Genomic DNA, 23,901 nt, shown 5'->3' with positions numbered 1-23,901 from the left:
CACATTTTCCTCACATTTCGGTGACAGAAAGTTCTGGAATCTGAGAGGAGCCACAAATTTCCTTCCACCCAGCGTTCCCCCAAGTCTCCTGATAAAAATGATACCTCACTTGTGTGGGTAGGCCTAGGGCCGCGACAGGAAATGCCCCAAAACACAACATGGACACATTCCATTTTTTGACAGAAAACAGATGTTTTTTGCAAAGTGCCTACCTGTAGATTTTGGCCTCTAGCTCAGCCGGCACCTAGGGAAACCTACAAAATTGTGCATTTTTGAAAACTAAAGACGTAGGGGAATCCAAGATGGGGTGAGTTGTGGGGCTCTGACCAGGTTCTGTTACCCAGAATCCTTTGCAAACCTCAAAATTTGGCTAAAAAAACATGTTTTCCTCACATTTCGGTGACAGAAAGTTCTGGAATCTGAGAGGAGCCACAAATTTCCTTCCACCCAGCGTTCCCCCAAGTCTCCCGATATAAATGGTACCTCACTTGTGTGGGTAGGCCTAGTGCCCGCGACAGGAAATGCCACAAAACACAAAGTAGACACATCACATTTTCTCAAAGAAAACAGAGGTGTTTTTTGCAAGGTGCCTACCTGTGGATTTTGGCCTCTAGCTCAGCCGGCACCTAGGGAAACCTACCAAACCTGTGCATTTTTGAAAACTAGAGACGTAGGGGAATCCAAGATGGGGTGACTTGTCGAGCTTTCACCAGGTTCTGTTACCCAGGATCCTTTGCAAACCTCAAAATGTGGCTAAAAAAACACTTTTTCCTCACATTTCGGTGACAGAATGTTCTGGAATCTCAGAGGAGCCACAAATTTCTTTCCACCCAGCGTTCCCCCAAGTCTCCCGATAAAAATGGTACCTCACTAGCTGGGCTAAGTGTTTGTGACAGGGAAGAGCCAAAAACACGTTGAAATTGAGGGGGAACCAAAGTGGGTCCAAAAGGGCAGTTTGAAAAAAAGCATTTTTAGGCTGACAAGTGCAGCAGAAATTTTATCGGTATAGATTAGACAATGCTGGGTGGTAGGAATTTTGTGGATTACTGCAGATTCCGTAAGGTTCCATCACAAAAATGTGGGAAAAATGTGTGCTTTCCAGCAAAGTTGCAGGTTTGCAGGGCATTGTGGGTAAGGAAATGGTGCGGGTGCATGTGAAGCACACCACCCTGGAATCAACTAGATGTTTAGTTTTCAGATGTGTCTAGGTCTTGTGTATTTTTCTACAAGGCAGGGTCCCAAAGTAAAAAAAAGTGCAGCCCTCACCATTCCAAGTGGGACGATTCTGAGAGTTACCAAACTCTCATGGCCCAAATGTAAAACAAAAACCAAAAATAATCAAATGTCCTCTTGTTTGCCATGGGATAAGATGTTTTAGTGTGCGGGTGAGAGCTGAAAGACTGTAAGCCCCTTCAGTTCGGGTGGGGGCATAACCAGGCCCATACTGGTTGGTAGCCACCACCCCACTATTTTTTTTTTTTTTTTTTATTCCCTGGCATCTAGTAGACTTTCTGTCCCCCCGGGGTGTGGATCGGGGGTAATTGCCCAATCTGCCTACTGATGGGCAGAACAACTTTGGCCCCATTTATTTGGGGTGTGGGTATGGCCATACCCCCAACCTCTTATTTTGAAAAAAATCTTCCCTGGTCTCTGGTGGGCTTTCTGCCCCCCTTAGGGGCAGATGGGCCTTCCAAATTAGGCCAGTCTGCCCCCAAGGGGGGGCAGTTATGGCCAACAGTAATGTGCCCCCATGGGGAGATAGCGCTGCCCAACGGGCTGCCCCCTCCAAACAAAACACACACATACACACACACCAATCCATGGTGTCTAGAGGTTTCTGCCCCAAAGGGGGCAGATTGGCCTTACAAAAATAGGCTGATCTGCCCCCAAGGGGGGCAGAAATGGCCTAATAATAATTTGCCCCTCCCAGAGCGACCCTTGCCTAAGGGGTCACTCCCCAAACATAAAAAAATAAAAGTAAACCAAAAAAAAAAGCCCTGGTGTCTAGTGGTTTTCTGCCCCCCCCCCCCGGGGGCAGAAATGGCCTAGAAATAATTTGCCCCCCGAGGAGCGGCCCTTGCCCAAGGGGCCGCTCCATCTTACTTGAAATAGCCCACACAAAAAAGTATTCCCTGGTGTCTAGTGGTTTCTGCCCCCCCTGGAGGCAGACCGCAAGGCCGATCTGCCTCCAGGGGGTGCAGAAATGGCCTAATAATGATTTCCCCCCCCCCGGAGCGACCATTGCCCAAGGGGTCGCTCCCCAAACATAAAAAAAATAAAAAAACAATTAAAAAAATGATGCCTGGTGTCTAGTGGATTTCTGCCCCCAGGGGGGGCAGAATTGACCTAGAAATAATTTGCCCCCCTGTGGAGCATCCCTTACCCAAGGGGCTGCTCCCCTTACTTCAAATAGCCCTCAAAAATATATATTCCCTGGTGTCTAGTGGTTTCTGCCCCCCCTGGAGGCAGACCGCAAGGCCGATCTGCCTCCAGGGGGTGCAGAAATGGCCTAATAATGATTTCCCCCCCCCCCCCGGAGCGACCTTTGCCCAAGGGGTCGCTCCCCAAACATAAAAAAATTAAAAAAACAATAAAAAAAATTATGCCTGGTGTCTAGTGGATTTCTGCCCCCAGGGGGGGCAGAAATGGCCTAATAATAATTTGCCCCGCCTGGAGCGACCCCTGGCCAAGGGGTCGTTCCTAAAACATACAAAAAAAAAAAGAACATTTTCCCTGGTGTCTAGTGGATTTCTGCCCCCCCGGGGGCATATTTGCCTAATAAGTTTAGGCCAATCTGCCCCCAGGGGGGGCAGAAACAGCCAAAAAACAAATTGCCCCCCCTGGAGAGCAGCCCTTGCCCAAGGGGCCGCTCTCCTTATTTAGTTAATAAAAAAATTCAAAAATCCCTAGTGTCTAGTGGTTTCTGCCCCCCTTGGGGGCAGATTGGCCTAATAAAAATAGGCCGATCTGCCCCCAAGGGGGGCAAAAATGGCCTAGAAAAAATGTTGCCCCCAGGGGAGCGACCCTTGCCTAAGGGATCGCTCCCTACAAATAAAAAAGCAAAAAAACTAACAAAAAGAACAATCCCTGGTGTCTAGGGGGGTTCAGAAACAGCCCAAAAATAAATTGCCCCCCTAGAGAGCGGCCCTTGCCCAAGGGGCTGCTCTCCTTATTGAAATAAACAAGGCTTCTCTGACCCCCTCCACGTGATCAGAGGATAAATGCTTTGCATTTCTACTCCTATCTGGCGCTGGAAGCTGAGCTTCCAGCGCCGAAGGGAAGTCCTCTGATGAGGTCAGCGCGCAAAAGCGTGCTGACGTCATGGGACGCCACAGGGGGTCACGGGGGGTGGGGGTGGAAGGGGAAGCGATTCCCCTTCCATTCCTGCCTGGGGGAGGGGTGTGCCTGGCCATTGGGGGGAGCACTAGCGCTTCCCCCGGGGGCCCATAGCAGGACGAGGTGGTCTCGTCCTCCGGTGCCGAGGACAAGACCACCTCGTCCCAGGCACACAACCGGTTAAGTAAGCTGAAATGAATTCCCCATTTTAAGAAGGAGCGTTTCTCTTTAATAACTCTTTTTATTAAATGTGATGACCTCCAGGTTACCAGGGTTAGTTCGTTTAGATCTCTTTCATTTGTATTTTCCCTTGGTAAAAACTCTATGGAGACAATATCAGTAGATTTTATATCTTTTAGTGCAGGAATAGCTTGCAATAGTTTTAATATATTTCCTCTATTTAAGATATCAAATTGTCCCCTAGATTGGTATTGTGGTTCCAATATTAGTTGTAAACAATCATTTGGCAGAGCAAATTTGGAACTACCTATAGTATCCACCTGTTCATCTAGTTGGGCAGCCCTTAGATGTTCTGTTACCTGACTCCCTGACGGAGGCTCACTATCAGACCATTCTAACTTTATAGCCTTTTGCTTTACTATTGAGCCACTTAGATATTCTTCCTCCAGGGGTGGTCTTGGCATTCTTTCTTTTTTTGCTTGATGTTGGCCAGATGGGCTCCAATTTGAGCCCCATAGTTCCCTGCATATTCCGAATTTGCGACCGTAATTGTTATACCCTCTTATTCCAAAGGCCTCCTGTTTGTTATATGACTAGGACTTGTTACAGCTTGTGTCTCCTGTTGATGTAATTTAATATTTTGAGGTTCCTGCTCTGATTTTCCTATATCATCTAGCATTACCATAGTACGTTGGTCATTACTTTTTATATCCCCTCATTTGAGTGTAGGTCATTTTCATTTTGCCCCTCTAGTTTTAAATAATGGAAACAATTTATTTGCCGTTCAAATACTCTTTGTGTTTGTCACAAGGTTTTTGGACATTGGCATATCACCTCCTATGACCTGGCTTGAGGAGGGATTCAATTTTAAAGCTGGGGGGCCCATTGGGGCCACCTCTTTTTTATTTCTCGCTTTTCGTTGCTTTTTCTTTTGTCTTTTAGTGGGTAGCTTTGCTGTTTGAAACGGGGGCCCCACTGATTTGGAAGGGACAAAAAAGCCTATAATTTCTTTATATGCTCCTTCCTGATCACATCTAGGTTCTTCGAGAGATTCTATCTCTTCGTCCTTTGATTTCATTGTACACCAATTCGCTCTGTTCCCCGAGTTTTTATTTTCCCCCGCCTCCCTCTGATACGAGGGGGATCCTTTGATTATAATTTCCTCCTCTTTTCTCATTTTTAAATTTTCTTTGAGGTTTGTTATCAATGAGGTTTAGAGCTTCTGGGAGAGTGGCCAACTTATCAATTATCGGCTCGCAAGTGCATTCTGTTATTGACATTTTGGCAAGATTCTGATCTCGCTTAATCAAGTTGTTTAAATTTGCCAATTTCTGGTCAATCCCTGCTACTGATTTAGCCATGGAATTCAGTATATCCACCTGGACATCCATTTTAAAGGACTGATAGGACAGAGAATCCAGTGTTAGCTGTGAGGTTTTAAAAAAGATATCCCATACCGCATTTTGATCCAGTTGTTTATTGGTATTTCGTGCTTGCAGTGAGTTCTCCTTAATTTCCTCCTTACCTTCAGATTCACGTGTTTTTTTTATTTAATATAAAGGATACATTTAGGGATCTGCATTTAAGGACTGAGATATCCGTTTGTGTTTCTGAGACTGCAATTTTATCTTGTTGCAGGGACACTCCCATATCTTTGTAAGACGGCTTGTTAAAGATGTACTTGGTGGGGCTCGAATGGCTATTTTGGCAAGAAAGATTTAGGTTTAACGAGTCCAGATTATTGGGATTTTCAGAAATATGATTGGATTCTGACGAATGATTCAATTTCCTGGCTTTGCCATGCTCCTGTGGCCTCGCAGCAGGTTCACTCGAGGAAGAATCATTTGCTCCTTTGATAATCACATTTACCTCAAATGGAAGTTGAGTACCTAAATAGGGAAAGTTCATTTTATTTTCCAGGAATGGTGACCAAAAAACTGATGGATTAAACCCAGATCTGTGACTGGGGGTGAATGTTTGATTTGGTCTACATTCTGTCCATCAACTGTTCTTTTTGCATTTGTCGCCCCAAGTGGGAAGGGTATGCCCAGACGTTGGTCCCGTGCTCACTATGCCAGATTCAAGCTAGCCTGGCTGAAGAGGGGTGATACCCCAAAACCGGTCCTAGGATGCTTGTTTCTGGTACAGGGAGGACCTGGCCAGCCAGTTCAGCTGGTCTGTTCCCATGTGGAACATGGTCAAGACTGATTTGCATATAGCTGTGCCCAAACTGGAATGGCATGGTGAGCAAAACAACTGATGGATTTAACCCAGATCTGTGACTTGGGGTGAATGTTTGATTTGGTCTACATTCTGTCCATCAATTGTTCTTTTTGCATTTATCGCCCCAAGTGGGAAGGGTATTCCCAGACATAGGTCCCGTGCTCACTATGCCACCAGATTCAAGTTAGCCCAGCTGAAGAGGGGTGATACCCTGAAACCGGTCTTAGAATGCTTGTTTCTGGTCCAGGGAGGACCTTGTCTGGCAGTTCTTGCCTGACTGTTCCCTTGGGGAACAGGGTCAAGACTGATTTGCGTATGGCTGGGTCCAAACTGGAATGGCGTTGTGAGCAAAAAAACTGATGGATTAAACCCAATTCTATGACTAGGGGTCAATGTTTGATGTGGTCTACATTCCATCCATCAACTGTTCTTTTTGCAATTATTGGAACTCCTGACAGTATAATACGTCTGGATATGTTATCAGGTTCTGTATTTGATGCAAATGATGCATAGATTTTGTTTATTATCTTAATATGCTTTGGACACATTCCATTAAAAGACGTCTGTTTACCTGCAGAAATATAATTTGAAAATGATTTGGGATTGACGTGTTATACATACCAACACACTGAGAATAAATGCATACGTAGTAACAATATCTTGGGAGACAACAGAAGCATATGCCCAGTTTAAAAGAGAGAGCTGTCCATTTTCAGTCCTTAGCTTTCATACTGACCAGGTGATGGTCCATCCAAATGCTTGACAATAGTCAGTGTGTATCTATCCCACTGCATTAACTACCCTTTGTCTATCCAATCCCCATCTCACAGGAAAATGCTTTACATTAAGGCCAATATTTATACTTATTTTGCACCGCATTTGCACCGCTTTTTGACGCAAAACAGGCGCATACTTATAAAATACAATTGTATTTTGCAAATTAGTGCCGCTTTTGCGTAAAAAAATGACACAAATGCAGCGCTAAAAAAGTATAAATATGGGCCTAAGGGCCAGATGTAGCAAAGGTTTAGCGACTCGCAAACGGCGAAAAATGCCGTTTGCGAGTCGCTAAAGCCACTTTGCTATGTTGAAATGTATTTTGCGAGTCGGAACCGACTCGCAAAATGCATTTCCGAGTTGCAAATAGGAAGGGGTGTTCCCTTCCTATTTGCGAGTCGCAATGGTATGCATTTTCATTTGCGACCGCCATTGCGGTCGCAAATGAAAGCGCAGTTACCATCCACTTGAAGTGGATGGTAACCCAGGCGCAAACGGGAAGTGGTCCCCATGGGACCCCTTCCCCTTTGTGTCTGGCACAAAAAATAATTTTTCAGAGCAGGCAGTGGTCCACTGGACCACTACCTGCCCTGAAAACTACCGAAACAAAAGGTTTCGGTTTATTTTTCAAAGTGCAGCTCGTTTTCCTTTAAGGAAAACGGGTTGCACTTTGAAAAAAAAAAAATTCTTTATTTAAAAGCAGTCACGGACATGGTGGTCTGCTGTTCCCAGCAGGCCACCATCCTGTGAGTGCCGTGACTCGCTATGGGGTCGCAAATTGCGACCCACCTCATTAATATTAATGAGGTCGGTCTTTGCGACCCCATAGCGACTCGCTGAAGGTGTCTGAGACACCTTTCTGCATTCCAAATTGCGAGTTGCAATTTGCGAGTCGCTGGGACTCGCAAATTGCAAGTCGCAATTTGGAAGTTTGCTACATCTGGCCCTTAGGGGGTCATTCCAACTTCGGCGGGCGGCGGAGGCCGCCCGCCAAAGTTCCCCCGCCAGAAGACCATACCGCGGTCAAATGACCGCGGCGGTCATTCTGACTTTCCCGCTGGGCGGGCGACCGCCAAAAGGCCGCCCGCCTGCACAGCGGGAAAGCCCCAGCAACGATGAAGCTGGCTCCGAATGGAGCCGGCGGAGTTGCTGGTGTGAGACGGGTGCAGAGGCACCCGTCGCGATTTTCAGTGTCTGCTTTGCAGACACTGAAAATCCTAATGGGGCCCCCAGAGGCCCCACGACACCCGTTCCCGCCAGCCGAAGGGGGTCGGAATCCCCATGGCGGCGCTGCTTGCAGCGCCGCCGTGGAGGATTCCCTGGGGCAGGGGAAAACCGGCAGGAAACCGCCGCTTTCCCTTTTCTGACCGCGGCTTTACCGCCGCGGTCAGAATTGCCCCTGAAGCACCGCCAGCCTGTTGGCGGTGCTTCCTCCGTCCCCCCGGCCCTGGCGGTCCATGACCACCAGGGTCGGAATGACCCCCTTAGTCTCTTATTGCAGGGGTGTATTCCTCGATTGTTTATGCATAAAATATCTTGCTTCATCTTGATGATCAGGCTGCATGCTGACATTGCTTTGACAGCAAACGGTGTGGATGTTTGTGTCAAAGGTTTAAATTCACGTTTCCTAAGTGCAGTAGGATTAAGATATATGTATAGGAATAGTTTATGACAATGTCATCATGTTATTTTGGGATACATGTAAGCCAGTGAAAAATGAGTTTATTTAGCCCTTAATCTATTACAGAAAGTAGAAAAAAGTGTACATTGTACTAAATTAAATTCACACTGAGATCATGTTTAAATATGCAACACAAACCCTCTAAAATATCTGAAACACGTTATTAACAGCAATTACAAACCAGCCTACAATACAAGTTATATCCAAAAACTGCCTCCTAAAATCTAGCTAACGTGACTGTTTCTTATTCCTTATTTCAGTCAACTAGGTTTTAAGATCCTTAATCTTAAATGTTTTAAAAAATAATAATTAACAGGACATACAATATTACATCTAGAAGATATACCACAAGTGCATTTCCCTCCATTTTCATGAATCAAAGTTACTATCTCTGGATGGACAAGGAAAGGACTTAAGCCTATTCTGAGACAAACTCATGTTCATATTTGGCATTTAATGAAGATAATGGTATTTCCATTGATCTTACCAAGAATCACTGAGGCACTCAGTTGAAATTGTGTTATCCAAACATCTTACATTACTCTATGATTCTAGATATGCTTTAAGCCACAGTGATCTTTTGACATACTCATTAACAAATATTGATTAACTCCATGTCCAGTTTGCCTAACATAAGTAAATTCTTCTATGGCTCCATAGCCCAACACATTTCATTTTCAACAGTCTCCTACTGACAGCGGTTTGCAACTTTGCAGAGAGGAAGGCTTTTGAGCCTTATCTAAAAGTAGAGTGTAAACCACAATGCTAAGAATCTCCATGCAAATTATTTAGTTTCAATTCTTATTGCCTGCATTTCTTTTTTCTTAGGAGGCTCGGCAGATTTCCTTTAAGGATTTTCCCTATATTGACTCCCATTTAGGTTTAGCATTCAAACTTATGATCTTGACGAAATACAAAAAAAGTACAATCAGGAACTGTATCATTTTGGACTATTCAGAAGAATAGACCCTGTTGAAGGGCCCCGTTGTCCTCATTTAATTTCTTTAACCCAGCTACAACAGTCAATACTTTTGTCTTTAGAGATTTAAGAAGGTAGGTCCAAATCAGACTTTTAAGAAACCACATAACTAAATATTTGGAGGAACCCACTTACTGATATCAATTCTGGTGATTTTCTCCAAACCTGTGGTGGTAGGATGTCAAACCATGGTGCATGGATTTAGTTCAGTACACACACTGAGTTACAGATTCCCAATGGACTGCAGTCGTAATACAAAAACATCAAGCTTTTATCTGTGCAGGCAGTGCCTTCAGGTTACTTAGCAGCAGTCCTAATAAACAGTGATTAGACAGTGGTAATCAAAACAATTAGTTCATCTTGCAGACAACACACTTAATGATATAAGCAAATCAATTAAATGTTAGTGACACAGAACTAGAATAAGATGCAGGTAAAATGTTACTATAAATGAGAACAATAGAAACAATTCAAGCATGTTTGAAATTGAGATAGCATTGTAAACCTTAACGCTATTTATAAACCCTACACTATTTTAGTAGGCTTAAACATTAGATAGCATCCCCTGCCTGATGATCATTTGGAATGGATCATACAGCATACCTTTTGTGTTATCAGAGTTCTGCCACAGAAGAAGAGGCCTCTGCTTCAGTCAGGGAAAGGAGTTCCTGCAAGGCAGCTCCCAGCTCATGCAGCTAGCTCTCCCAATGTACTCCTCTGATTGAGAGCAGAGTCTGGATCAGGAATCAGAAAATTGGCATGAACTCTGGTGATAATCTCTGGGACGAAGACCTCCCCGAATCAGTGGTCAAAAACCCAAGGTTTTATAGAAATGTGGTCCCTGATTTGATCTTAGTTTTCAAGACAAGTTACAGTTTTGGAAATTGTTACCTCCTTATTGTAAACTATCACAGCATAATATATTTAAACTTTACTCCACATATTTACATTAAAGGATAGAACTATGTTAACCTTGAAACCCCATAGAGATCTGCTGTGATAGCAGGGGCATGATGAGTACATGTAAGCCTACAGAAAAGAGGTCCATTGCGAAGATAAAAATAGAAACAAAAATATCTGCCTGCACTACAAGCATACACGTTTATCATCAGATTATATTTAGAAGGAATTTCACACTTTCTGATATGGATGCTAAACGGATTGAAAGCAAAGCAAATTTAGGAAATAAACAATTCCAGGTGAGACCTATTGCGATGTTAACAACATTCTCCAGATTGTAGGGTAAAGACAACATTTCAGGTATGTGTTTTTGTTAGACCGGTCAGCCCTAGGGTGGTCTTTCACCAAACTATTTGCCAGCTTGCCTCCAACTTGTCTGGATGTTTGCTCTGTTGGCCTCAGGACTCTGTGCACATTACCATTGCTAACCACTGCTAAAGTGCAAGTGGTCACTTACCTAAACATGGTTTGATTGACATACATCTGATTGGCATTGTTCATTTACATGGCCTGTAAATTAAATGTTACCAGTGGATCTACACGTATGTGGCACCTTGAAACTTGTGCCAGGCCTGCCATTGCAGCCTGAAAGCAGAGTTCGACTGCCCTGTAGATTTGAAAATTAAAACCGCTTGCCAAGCCTTAAACCCCCCTTTTTCTTTTTTTACAAATGTCACCCCTAAGTTAGGACCTAAGTAGCCCATAGAGCAGGGTACTGTGTAATTAAAAGGTAGGACATGTGCTTTTTTGTTTTACATGTCCTAGAAGTGAAAAACTCCCAAATTTGTTTACTTGCTACTGAGAGGCCCATGCCTCAAATAGGGTAACATTGGGGATTCCTTATTGACAGTAAGAAGTTGTAATTCCTAAATTAGAGGTGGTAGATTTTTGATTACTGCATTAATAATTCATTATTACTTATTGACTTTCCACTCTTTCTCCTTATAAACCCAGCAACCACCTACAGTATTTGCAATTAAATTAATAATTCTAAATCACTTGCAATCCCAAACTATATAAGACATTAATAACAAATGTACAAACAATAAAGCAACAAAACACATTAAAATAATTAAAAAAACATATTCTTTACAACTGTATTCTTAACTATTTGACTGACCTCAAAATGATATTCTTGACAATGTTATTTCTACATCATATTTCAGTATAATGCTATGTTTGCCTGATATTTCTGTGTTTCGATATTACAAAATCAATAAATTTTCCATCTACCCATTCCTACGTAGAGCATAACTATTCAATGCCTTTGATCAAAGGTGTTTAAGCTGGAAAAGGCGTGAATGTTTCTATGTAATGCTTCATCATGAAACAGACACTCTTTTTTTAATCCCTTTTGTGATAAAAGAAAAATATTGTGCAATAGGTTGTTGTATATGAAAAACTGATTTGAAACAAATTATGATTGCCATCATAATTTGGTTTGATACCCACTGGGGACCCCCAAACAATCAGGAGCAGACCACAATGTCTGTGCCATCATCATCACATTATTTTGGATTAGATGTCCATGAGAGATTCCATGGGAGGTCTGATGATGGGTGATTCTTAGGCCATTCAGAAAATCATTATATCTGGCTTCTATGCCTTCAGTGGTAGTCACCCCACACTTGTCCTCATACCTCCCGGCTGCTTACCATACCTTGTGTAACTCACATTGACATCTGTACAGTTGTTTGCAGGAATGTTGGTTCGGTATCTCAAATAATCAAAACCTATATGTCAGCTCTCAGTTTTCTAAATACTGAGGTAGAACTTTTGAAACAATTTATTGTGAAAAATACATGTTTTAAGAGTACCAATTTTGATAAGAAATGTATGAATAGAAGCAGCTGGCATTTCTCAAATAGAACACTGGCATAGAGAAATGTCTTTTTGTACACAATCATTCCATCATCTAGTTCCATCTGTATTTCTTTATCACAGGGCTCCCTGGTTCAGATGCTGAAAGAAGTTCGACCTACCATGTTCTTTGGGGTACCGCATGTTTGGGAGAAGTTTCAAGAAGTGGCAGAGGGCATGGCTAGCTGCAACTTTATGAATGGGTATGGTCCAGAGGCATGATCATGTTTTATATTATCCATGTTGGGAGAGCATAGTGTGTGACTGATACATGAGGTGCTCTTGGGCGAGACAGTGGTTATTGGACAATATCACGTGAATAGAGTTGTTGATCACCAGTGTCTCAGAGCATCATTACCCATTGCACTCTGAATATTTGAGTACACAGTTTTGAAACATGCCTCTCTATGGTTAGCTAGATGTAGCAGTTGGGGCTTGCTCAAGATGTGATAGTATGTTTGAAATGCAGTCTAGAGTATTCAGTAAACATCTGTTCTGTGGTCAAGATACAACCCCAAACATTTTTATAATTCTTACACAGCAACACATGATGAACCAAACAAAATGACCACCTATGGAAAGTGGTATATAAAAGGATCAGGATATATATATTTGCTTTTGTTAGAACACAGTCTCCTACCCTAGCTTCATTTGCATGTATTAGGCACAGATGCCCAAAGAAGAATCTTGCAATGTAGCAAGAAAGCCTGTTTTGTGATAGTTTCTCGGTGTCCAGTTGTGTAAAAAGGGGCAAGCCAGAGGGTGTTTTTGCAGGCTACAGGAAGTCCGCAGTGTCCAGCATATCCCAATGACTGTCTACAAAAATATGAAATAGCTTTCTCAAGCATAAAAATATACAAACCCATGTATTAGTGTCTTTAGGGCAATGAGCAAAGACACGGTATACACTTTAGAAAGAGACCACTTACAGATTCAATTATTCTTCAAGCTAATTTTATAGACTACTAGTGCTTGGATCAGACTAATGACCAGGGTTGGCTCTCAAGCAATTTTCATCACAACCAGTAGATTTCTCCTGGCCCCCATGCAGGGCAGGTTTACCATCTCACCTTTTGGAGTTGGGAATTATGCATGTCTCATTATTTCAGACAAAAGGAAAGTAGGTAGCGCTGTGCATAAAAACACTACATGTTGGCCATAGACGTTATGGGGCTTTATTGACTTTCTTTTGCTGTATATCTAGAAGGAAATATTGCCTTTTAAGACTCATAAAGTGCCTACTGCCTTTTCTGTTGCCTCAACTTTTTTCTAAGGTGTAGAAGCGATCTTTCAGTTGCCACCAGTAGTACATAGCCTCCCTTTGCAGGAAGCCTTTCTAGTGTCAAGTACTTGGTTTGTCATAGTTTGACTCTTGCTCTAGGCAAGACTGCTGGTTTAATGATGACAGTACTTATGCTTGTAGGCAAGTAAGCCAGTCCTACAACAAATCACAACTGTCGTCCCATCCCTCCAGGCTCACAAGCAGCACCACACCAAAAACCCAAACAGTAAAAGGTGATTTGTGGCAGCTTTAATGCATGGACTCAAGATTGTGACATCTCAAGGAGTGTCGTTAAATGGAGGTTACCCCTTTCTCACATGAACAACATGTCTCAAGCAAACAAAGTCAATGAAGAGCCCCCCAACCCTCGTTACCTTGGAATGATGTCTCTAGCTCAGTCTCCGTAGAAACACAAAGTCTGGGTAAACATCAAGGTGATGTGCAGCATCGATAGCAGCAATGGCATCTGGTCAGAATCCCTCTGACTATCTGTCTAACTGAGGTGCATTTATACAGATCTACTCAGACCCCTGACGTAGGTCTGTTCCCAAACAATAGATACCAAGACAGGCTTGGGACAGCAATTTATGTAAACAATTCCCTCAAAGGTGCGAACAGGGAACGTACCTAATGTGAATACCTACAGTTTGTTTATCTTTTTAGCTTAATATTGACGACTAAGCGAGGTGGCACTGATAACATGAAACTAAAACATTGGCCTAACTCGAAACAATGCAGCCATCTTGGAAACATATAAGTAAATAATTGCGCTAAACAGAGCAAGCTAAGTAGGGTAAAAATCACTTTTGACAAGGGCACAGGTCCGCAAGCCAGAAGGCTAAGCTAACTCCTGTTTCCCATTAAGACAAGATAGGATTCACTACAGGTTAATAGACCCAGAGTACCATTTTAGACAAAATCTTGATTTACCAAGCTATTTTGGTCAGACATATATATAAAATCCTTTGGCTTCTGGGCAGAACATGTATAACATGTTTTATTTGGAGTAAGAGAGATGGGCAGACACCCAGTGAAAATCTCCAACTTTAAATGGAAATAATCCAAGCTAAAACACAGACAACCTTTCAGAGGCAAGAGGTATATTTTCCAAGGTTATCCATACACTTTGCTGGAAGTCAACACACAGACAAAGACATCTGTGCTAGTGTTAACAGAGGGTTTTGTTAGAAACCAAACTAGTACAGAACACAAGATTATGGTAACAAATATCACAGTTGACATGAAAATATTAATAGTATGTAAAGAGATAACATACCATTTTTGCTAACTTCCTATCCCACTGAGTCTGCGTTAATATGCCAAAATGCCAAAATGAGAAGTGGGACACAGTATTGCATTCCTGTTTGCTTAGGTCAGACTTCTCTCTGTTTACAAGGCCCTGTGTTTCTGACTATAACTCAGGTAACTGCTAGGACGCCCCTTCTGAGCAAAATTTCTTGGAAGGGAGAATGTGTGCCTCTCTGTTTCAACGAGCTCCGTGGATCTCATTTGTAGTGGTTTTACTGGAGGACAGTAAGAATCTCATTGGAATGTTTACAGTCTGTTGATCTTGGGTGGCTCGCTCCCTGTCCAGGAGCTTCTCACAACCCTAAGACTAGCTCCGGCAAACACAGGGCACTCCATTGTTTTTTATTCCTGTAAGGTTCACAATAATAGAGATTCCTGCAGATCTCCAGAGCAGGACAGGCTTTAGCATTGGTACCGACTGGTGCAACAATCTTTATTGTTGCCGCTCCACAACCTCCTTCTTCAAGGATTCCCTCAGTACCACCCTCCAACAGTAACCCTCATCTCTGCATGTCCCCACTCTTGCATTTATTTAATTACTTACACTACTCATCCCAATGTAGGTTGTCAGAGCACTTTACATCACAAAGACATACATTATGAAAGACAGTGAGTCGTACAAGTGCATACATTAATGTATAGGAAATGTTACATTGGAGAATTAGGGCTGCAAGGTGTAGAAGGAACATGCCTACCATACTGGTAGGAATATATTAATAGTAACTGGTCTGGAGAATCATAGATAGTCTCACAATTCAAAAAGTTAGCATTTTGGTGGTTTGTCTATACTATCCAAAGAAACCTTTTTAACAATCCAGGAATGAGAAAAAAAAAATGAGTTTCTAAAACTATGCCTTGCAGTTTGCATGCGACCCTTTGATGCAGGTTCATAGCTCATAATGGGAGGATTTTAACAGAAAGTATCAAAGAGATCTCTGCACAAAACTAGTAACCAACTGAGCTATCTACATAAATACAAATCTGTGATCTGCATAGTACACGTCATGCTTTGCAGCAGACACATTAGACCCCAGGACTACGGTATTGTGTGTCAAAACTGTGACTGGACAAAATAAAGACTTTACTAGCATATAGTTTTACCATCAGAGTTATTGTGAAATTATCCTCCTCTGTAAAAATCTAGGCACAGACAACATTGTAAGCATCTCTTGTCTCACTCACTGTAGGAAAGTACCATCTTGCCTGGCATGTTACCCCCATATTTCACTGTATATATGTTTTTTTACTGTGTCACTGCGACCCTGCCAGCCAGGGCCCCAGTGCTCATAAGTGTGCAATGTATGTGTTCCCTGTGTGATGACTAACTGTCTCACTGAGGCTCTGCTAACCAGAACCTCAGTGGTTATGCTCTCTCTGCTTTCCAAATTGTCACTAACAGGCTAGTGACCAATTTCTCCAATTCACATTGGCATACTGGAACATCCTTATAATTCCCTAGTATATGGTACTAAGGTACCCAGGGTATTGGGGTTCCTCGAGATCCCTATGGGCTGCAGCATTTCTTTTGCCACCCATAGGGAGCTCTGACAATTCTTACACAGGCCTGCCACTGCAGCCTTAGTGAAATAACGTCCACGTTATTTCACAGCCATTTACCACTGCACTTAAGTAACTTATAAGTCACCTATATGTCTAACCTTCACCTGGTGAAGGTTGGGTGCTAAGTTACTTAGTGTGTGGGCACCCTGGCACTAGCCAAGGTGCCCCCACATTGTTCAGGGCAAATTCCCCGGACTTTGTGAGTGCGGGGACACCATTACACGTGTGAACTATACATAGGTCACTACCTATGTATAGCGTCACAATGGTAACTCTGAACATGGCCATGTAACATGTCTAAGATCATGGAATTGTCACCCCAATGCCATTCTGTCATTGGGGAGACAATTCCATGATCCCCTGAGTCTTTAGCACAGACCCGGGTACTGCCAAACTGACTTTCCTGGTGTTTCACTGCAGCTGCTGCCAACCCCTCAGACAGGTTTCTGCCCTCCTGGGGTCCAGCCAGGCCTGGCCCAGGAAGGCAGAACAAAGAAATTCCTCAGAGAGAGGGTGTTACACCCTCTCCCTTTGGAAAAAAGGTGTCAGGGCTGGGGAGGAGTAGCCTCCCCCAGCCTCTGGAAATGCTTTGATGGGCACAGATGGTGCCCATCTCTGCATAAGCCAGACTACACCGGTTCAGGGATCCCCCAGCCCTGCTCTGGCACAAAACTGGACAAAGGAAAGGGGAGTGACCACTCCCCTGACCTGCACCTCCCCTGGGAGGTGCCCAGAGCTCCTCCAGTGTGCTCCAGACCTCTGCCATCTTGGAAACAGAGGTGCTGCTGGCACACTGGACTGCTCTGAGTGGCCAGTGCCAGCAGGTGACGTCAGAGACTCCTCCTGATAGGCTCTTACCTGTGTTGCTAGCTTATCCTCCTTCCTAGGTAGCCAAACCTCCTTTTCTGGCTATTTAGGGTCTCTGCTTTGGGGAATTCTTTAGATACCGAATGCAAGAGCTCACCAGAGTTCCTCTGCATCTCTCTCTTCACCTTCTGCCAAAGGATCGACCGCTGACTGCTCAGGACGCCTGCAAAACCGCAACAAAGTAGCAAAGACGAGTACTGCAACCTTGTATCGCTTATCCTGCCGCCTTCTCGACTGTTTCCTGGTGGTGCATGCTCTGGGGGTAGCCTGCCTCCTTTCTGCACCAGGAGCTGTGAAGAATTCTCCTGTGGGTCGACGGAATCTTCCCCCTGCAACCGCAGGCAACAAAAGACTGTATCACTGGTCCTCTGGGTCCCCTCTCAGCACGACGAGCGTGGTCCCTGGAACTCAGCAACTCTGTCCAAGTGACTCCCACAGTCCAGTGACTATTCAGTCCAGGTTTGGTGGAGGTAAGTCCTTGCCTCCCCACGCTAGACTGCATTGCTGGGTATCGCGTGATTTGCAGTTGCTCCGGCTCCTGTTCACTCTTCCAGGATTTCCTTTGTGCACAGCCAAGCCTGGGTCCCCAACACTCTAACCTGCAGTGCACAACCTTCTGAGTTGTCCTCCGGCGTCGTGGGACTCCCTTTTGTGACTTTGTGTGGACTCTGGTTCACTCCTCTTCTAAGTGCCTGTTCTGGTACTTCTGTGGGTGCTGCCTGCTTCTGTGAGGGCTCCCTGACTTGCTGGGTGCCCCCTCTGTCTCCTCATCCAAGTGGCGACATCCTGGTCCCTCCTGGGCCACAGCAGCATCCAAAAACCCTAACCACGACTCTTGCAGCTAGCAAGGCTTGTTTGTGGTCTTTCTGCGTGGGAACACCTCTGCAAGCTTCTACACGACGTGGGACATCCATCCTCCAAAGGGGAAGTTTCTAGCCCTCTTTGTTCTTGCAGAATCCACAGCTTCTACCATCCAGTGGCAGCTTCTTTGTACCCTCAGCTGGCATTTCCTGGGCATCTGCCCACTCTCGACTTTGTCGCAACTCTTGGACTTGGTCCCCTTGTTCCAGAGGTACCCTCGTCCGGAAATCCACTTGTTGGTGTTGGTCTTCCTTGCAGAATTCCCCTATCACGACTTCTGTGCTCTCTGGGGAATATAGGTGCACTTTACACCTACTTTTCAGGGTCTTGGGGTGGGCTATTTTTCTAACCCTCACTGTTTTCTTACAGTCCCAGCGACCCTCTACAAGCTCACATAGGCTTGGGGTCCATTCGTGGTTCGCATTCCACTTTTGGAGTATATGGTTTGTGTTGCCCCTATACCTATGTGCTCCTATTGCAATCTATTGTAACTTTACATTGCTTGCATTACTTCCTTTTGCTATTACTGCATATGTTTGGTATTGTGTACATATATCTTGTGTATATTTGGCATCCTCATACTGAGGGTACTCACTGAGATACTTTTGGCATATTGTCATAAAAATAAAGTACCTTTATTTTTAGTATATCTGTGTATTGTGTTTTCTTATGATATTGTGCATATGACACCAGTGGTATAGTAGGAGCTTTATATGTCTCCTAGTTCAGCCCAAGCTGCTTTGCTATAGCTACCTTCTATCAGCCTAAGCTGCTAGAAACACCTCTTCTACACTAATAAGGGATAACTGGACCTGGTACAGAGTGTAAGTACCCCTTGGTACCCACTACAAGCCAGGCCATCCTCCTACACTCACATATCACTGCTTCAGAGTGCAAATGGCACCTCCTTGAGCTTGATGCCCGGTGAGGCAGCACAGATGGCACCGCCCTAAAACCAGCATTGTTCCTAGGTTTCAAGTGAAATGGAAGGTCTTGCTTCTAGTCAGATATCCCTTTATTCTGGTTCATCAAAGCTTTTCCAAGAAGGCTCCAAGTACGTTTTAATGAAGTGACAATCCTTATGCAATCCTGGGGGCATTGTTGGGAAATCCAAGAGAAATAATGAGTGTGTCATATTAAAGATCCACAGCTTTTATAATCTGGAATTAGGGCATGTCTTCCCAGACTCTGTTCCCAAACGTAGGCACAATATAGTCACATAAATATATATTTCATTAAAGAGACAGCAGCTTATTCTAAGTGTTATCCCAGCAGGTGCCAGCACAGTAAATTAGCACAGAAGAAAAGGAAAGCCATAAGAAGTGCTGGGCTTGACACTTCAAGCAGGTGTAGCTTGCTATTCTCAGGGCTGGTATCCTTTCGTAGCTGCCGGCAAGCTTTGTTCAGTTCAATTCATATTTATGTAGTATTTTATACCAATACACGGCAACAAACCACAATGCTGATCTCAAGTTTATGTTTGCTAATGAAAGACCAAGGTTAAAAGGCCATGGTTTTGATGTAAAGTCCCCAAGGTCTGACTCCATCTTATGCAGGCCCGACCCTATCTTGACTAACAGAAACCATAAACGTCCCTCTCTCAAACAATAGAAGTTTCCACCTTTCACAATTTATGCAGGATTATTGACATCTGCTATTAAATGTAAATGTCGCCTGACCTTCCCTTTCTAAGATCTGAAAGCATAAAGCCCTTCGATCAATTGCACAAATACAACCATAAATGTGACATTTGTCTGGGTCAAATGTCTTCTCTTTTACCATGTCAAGGTTGAATAAGAGCACATACAGACAGATAACCAAAATAGTGTAATCTAAATTCACATCCTTTTACCTGTTCATAAGAAGGAGCCTAAGAAGCATACCTTGATGAATATAATCTATGTAAGACATTCTTAAACTTCTGTCAGAAATTCCAGTTTCTGATAAGCTTTAGTATAGAAGGATAACCACTTGACCACTTGTCAGGAGAAGTCCATTGCCCAGAGTATCATCCAAGATTCTGCCAGAGACGGTCTTATACCTACTGTCTGCACGCTTTGCACTTCACAGATGCTACAAACATACCTGAAGCTAATAACATTGAGTCCCAGTGGAAGGCTGACTGACTGCTACCGCAACTAGTGTTTGCCCTTTGCACGGAACACTATCTTCAGGCCTCTGCAGGCACTGTAGTGGTGTCAACAAGGTATGCAGTGTGTGTCATCACCCTAAGTAACTCTAGACTGCAAGTTGTTCTGCCTTTCATGTTCATTCTTCTTAGTACAGTGTGTTTGATACAGTAAACAAGGACACAAGATTTGTTTCTGTTTCCATGGTGCCCCTGATCCATTTATATGATTGTTAGTAACCCAGAAGCAACACTTTTATGCCAATTACACATTGAATAGTGATTTACAAAACTACAATAATCTGTCTTTCACATTCATCGCTGGTGCATTGAACCAAGTTAACCTGTGTCACCCATGGATGGTAAAGCACACCTTGTAGAGTAACGCCAAAGTCGTAACTTACGCAACAGTCTTTTGTCTATTTCTCAAAGGCCCCTTCAAGTTTCCCAGGCCCTTACAAAATGTATTTCATTCTGTACATGTGGTGGCTTTCAGTTGTGATTCAGTGATGCCCACAGAAATCAAAAGATTAAGAAACACTGGTATAGAGGATTGTAGAAATTTTTCAAACTTAAGACCAAGGCCCAGATTTAGTATGATTTTACATCGGTCAGTGTCACTTTTTTTTTCTGCAGCCTGTTGCAAGATCATTTTTGGCATGTGCTAAGTCATACAAGCCATTTTGCGAGGCTTTGAGTGGTTTATTAAATCCAAAGTACAGCAACACTTTGCATTCCTTTGCATCAAAGATGTGTTACATGGGTGTATTATGACACAAATGCAGACTTGAAAAGACTTGTAAAATTAGGTTTGAGTCAAAATGGTGCGCTTAACAGGAGAGAAGAGGAGAAATATATGTATTTTTCTTTGTTTCTGCTTATTGCCATGTTTAGTGTATTCAGCAGCACACTTTGACAGATGAATACTCCTTTAAGGATTGTTGCTTCCTGCACAAAATTAATCCTGCCTGTAATAGAAGCACTCTTGCAATATGGAGCAACGGTGGCTGCTTTGGCAGCATACAGTGTCTCAGCGCAAGTAGAGAGTAAATATTATGTACCTCTTTTAAAATATGAAGCATTTCTACTCGTTCATGTAATGCTGTGAGAAGGTAGCCTCTTTCTAGCCTTGTTACCCCCACTTTTGGCCTGTTTGTGAGTGTATGTCAGGGTGTTTGTCACTGTTTTCACTGTCTCACTGGGATCCTGATAGCCAGGCCTCAGTGCTCATAGTGAAAACACCATGTTTTCAGTATGGTTGTTATGTGTCACTGGGATCCTGCTAGTCAGGACCCCAGTGCTCATAGGTTTGTGGCCTATATGTATGTGTCACTGGGACCCTGTCACACAGGGCCCCAGTGCTCATAGGTGTGCATGTATATGTTCCCTGTGTGGTGCCTAACTGTCTCACTGAGGCTCTGCTAACCAGAACCTCAGTGGTTATGCTCTCTCATTACTTTCAAATTGTCACTAACAGGCTAGTGACCATTTTTTACCAATTTACATTGGCTTACTGGAACACCCTTATAATTCCCTAGTATATGGTACTGAGGTACCCAGGGTATTGGGGTTCCAGGAGATCCCTATGGGCTGCAGCATTTCTTTTGCCACCCATAGGGAGCTCTGACAATTCTTACACAGGCCTGCCACTGCAGCCTGAGTGAAATAACGTCCACGTTATTTCACAGCCATTTTACACTGCACTTAAGTAACTTATAAGTCACCTATATGTCTAACCTTTACCTGGTAAAGGTTAGGTGCAAAGTTACTTAGTGTGAGGGCACCCTGGCACTAGCCAAGGTGCCCCCACATTGTTCAGAGCCAATTCACTGAACTTTGTGAGTGCGGGGACACCATTACACGCGTGCACTACATATAGGTCACTACCTATATGTAGCTTCACCATGGTAACTCCGAATATGGCCATGTAACATGTCTATGATCATGGAATTGCCCCCTCTATGCCATCCTGGCATTGTTGGTACAATTCCATGATCCCAGTGGTCTGTAGCACAGACCCTAGTACTGCCAGACTGCCCTTCCTGGGGTTTCACTGCAGCTGCTGCTGCTGCCAACCCCTCAGACAGGCAGCTGCCCTCCTGGGGTCCAGCCAGGCCTGGCCCAGGATGGCAGAACAAAGAACTTCCTCTGAGAGAGGGTGTGACACCCTCTCCCTTTGGAAAATGGTGTGAAGGCAGGGGAGGAGTAGCCTCCCCCAGCCTCTGGAAATGCTTTGTTGGGCACAGATGTGCCCAATTCTGCATAAGCCAGTCTACACCGGTTCAGGGACCCCTTAGCCCCTGCTCTGGCGCGAAACTGGACAAAGGAAAGGGGAGTGACCACTCCCCTGACCTGCACCTCCCCTGGGAAGTGTCCAGAGCTCCTCCAGTGTGCTCCAGACCTCTGCCATCTTGGAAACAGAGGTGCTGCTGGCACACTGGACTGCTCTGAGTGGCCAGTGCCACCAGGTGACGTCAGAGACTCCTTGTGATAGGCTCCTTCAGGTGTTAGTAGCCTTTCCTCTCTCCTAGGTAGCCAAACCCTCTTTTCTGGCTATTTAGGGTCTCTGTCTCTGGGGAAATTTTAGATAACGAATGCATGAGCTCAGCCGAGTTCCTCTGCATCTCCCTCTTCACCTTCTGATAAGGAATCGACCGCTGACCGCGCTGGAAGCCTGCAAACCTGCAACATAGTAGCAAAGACGACTACTGCAACTCTGTAACGCTGATCCTGCCGCCTTCTCGACTGTTTTCCTGCTTGTGCATGCTGTGGGGGTAGTCTGCCTCCTCTCTGCACCAGAAGCTCCGAAGAAATCTCCCGTGGGTCGACGGAATCTTCCCCCTGCAACCGCAGGCACCAAAAAGCTGCATTTCCGGTCCCTTGGGTCTCCTCTCAGCACGACGAGCGAGGTCCCTCGAATCCAGCGACACCGTCCAAGTGACCCCCACAGTCCAGTGACTCTTCAGCCCAAGTTTGGTGGAGGTAAGTCCTTGCCTCACCTCGCTGGGCTGCATTGCTGGGAACCGCGACTTTGCAAGCTTCTCCGGCCCCTGTGCACTTCCGGCGGAAATCCTTCGTGCACAGCCAAGCCTGGGTCCACGGCACTCTAACCTGCATTGCACGACTTTCTAAGTTGGTCTCCGGCGACGTGGGACTCCTTTGTGCAACTTCGGCGAGCACCGTTTCACGCATCCTCGTAGTGCCTGTTTCTGGCACTTCTCCGGGTGCTACCTGCTTCAGTGAGGGCTCTTTGTCTTGCTCGACGTCCCCTCTCTCTGCAGGTCCAATTTGCGACCTCCTGGTCCCTCCTGGGCCCCAGCAGCGTCCAAAAACGCCAAACGCACGATTTGCGTGTAGCAAGGCTTGTTGGCGTCCATCCGGCGGGAAAACACTTCTGCACGACTCTCCAAGGCGTGGGGGATCCATCCTCCAAAGGGGAAGTCTCTAGCCTTTGTCGTTCCTGCAGTATTCACAGTTCTTCAGCCTAGTAAGAGCTTCTTTGCACCAACCGCTGGCATTTCTTGGGCATCTGCCCATCTCCGAGCTGCTTGTGACTTTTGGACTTGGTCCCCTTGTTCCACAGGTACCCTCAGTCAGGAATCCATCGTTGTTGCATTGCTGATTTGTGTTTTCCTTGCATTTTCCCTCTAACACGACTATTTTGTCCTTAGGGGAACTTTAGTGCACTTTGCACTCACTTTTCAGGGTCTTGGGGAGGGTTATTTTTCTAACTCTCACTATTTTCTAATAGTCCCAGCGACCCTCTACATGGTCACATAGGTTTGGGGTCCATTCGTGGTTCGCATTCCACTTCTGGAGTATATGGTTTGTGTTGCCCCTATCCCTATGTTTCCCCATTGCATCCTATTGTAACTATACATTGTTTGCACTGTTTTCTA

The 23,901-nt window shown here is 44.5% G+C and overlaps 1 protein-coding gene across 1 annotated transcript in view; it reads left to right on the top strand.

The window, feature by feature from the left end:
* LOC138251486 (long-chain-fatty-acid--CoA ligase ACSBG2-like) overlaps positions 1-23,901 on the top strand; it is a 280,648-nt gene that overhangs the window by 109,351 nt on the left and 147,396 nt on the right. The window contains exon 8 of the mRNA XM_069205653.1: positions 12,081-12,199. Within this exon, the coding sequence (XP_069061754.1) occupies positions 12,081-12,199 (119 nt within the window). The remainder of the gene's footprint in view (positions 1-12,080; positions 12,200-23,901) is intronic.

The sequence above is a fragment of the Pleurodeles waltl genome, chromosome 1_2 (assembly GCF_031143425.1).
Source record: "Pleurodeles waltl isolate 20211129_DDA chromosome 1_2, aPleWal1.hap1.20221129, whole genome shotgun sequence".
Classification (NCBI taxonomy): Eukaryota; Metazoa; Chordata; class Amphibia; order Caudata; family Salamandridae; genus Pleurodeles; species Pleurodeles waltl.
Note: the sequence above shows the minus strand (reverse complement) of the source record. Positions and strands in the feature narration are given on the sequence as shown.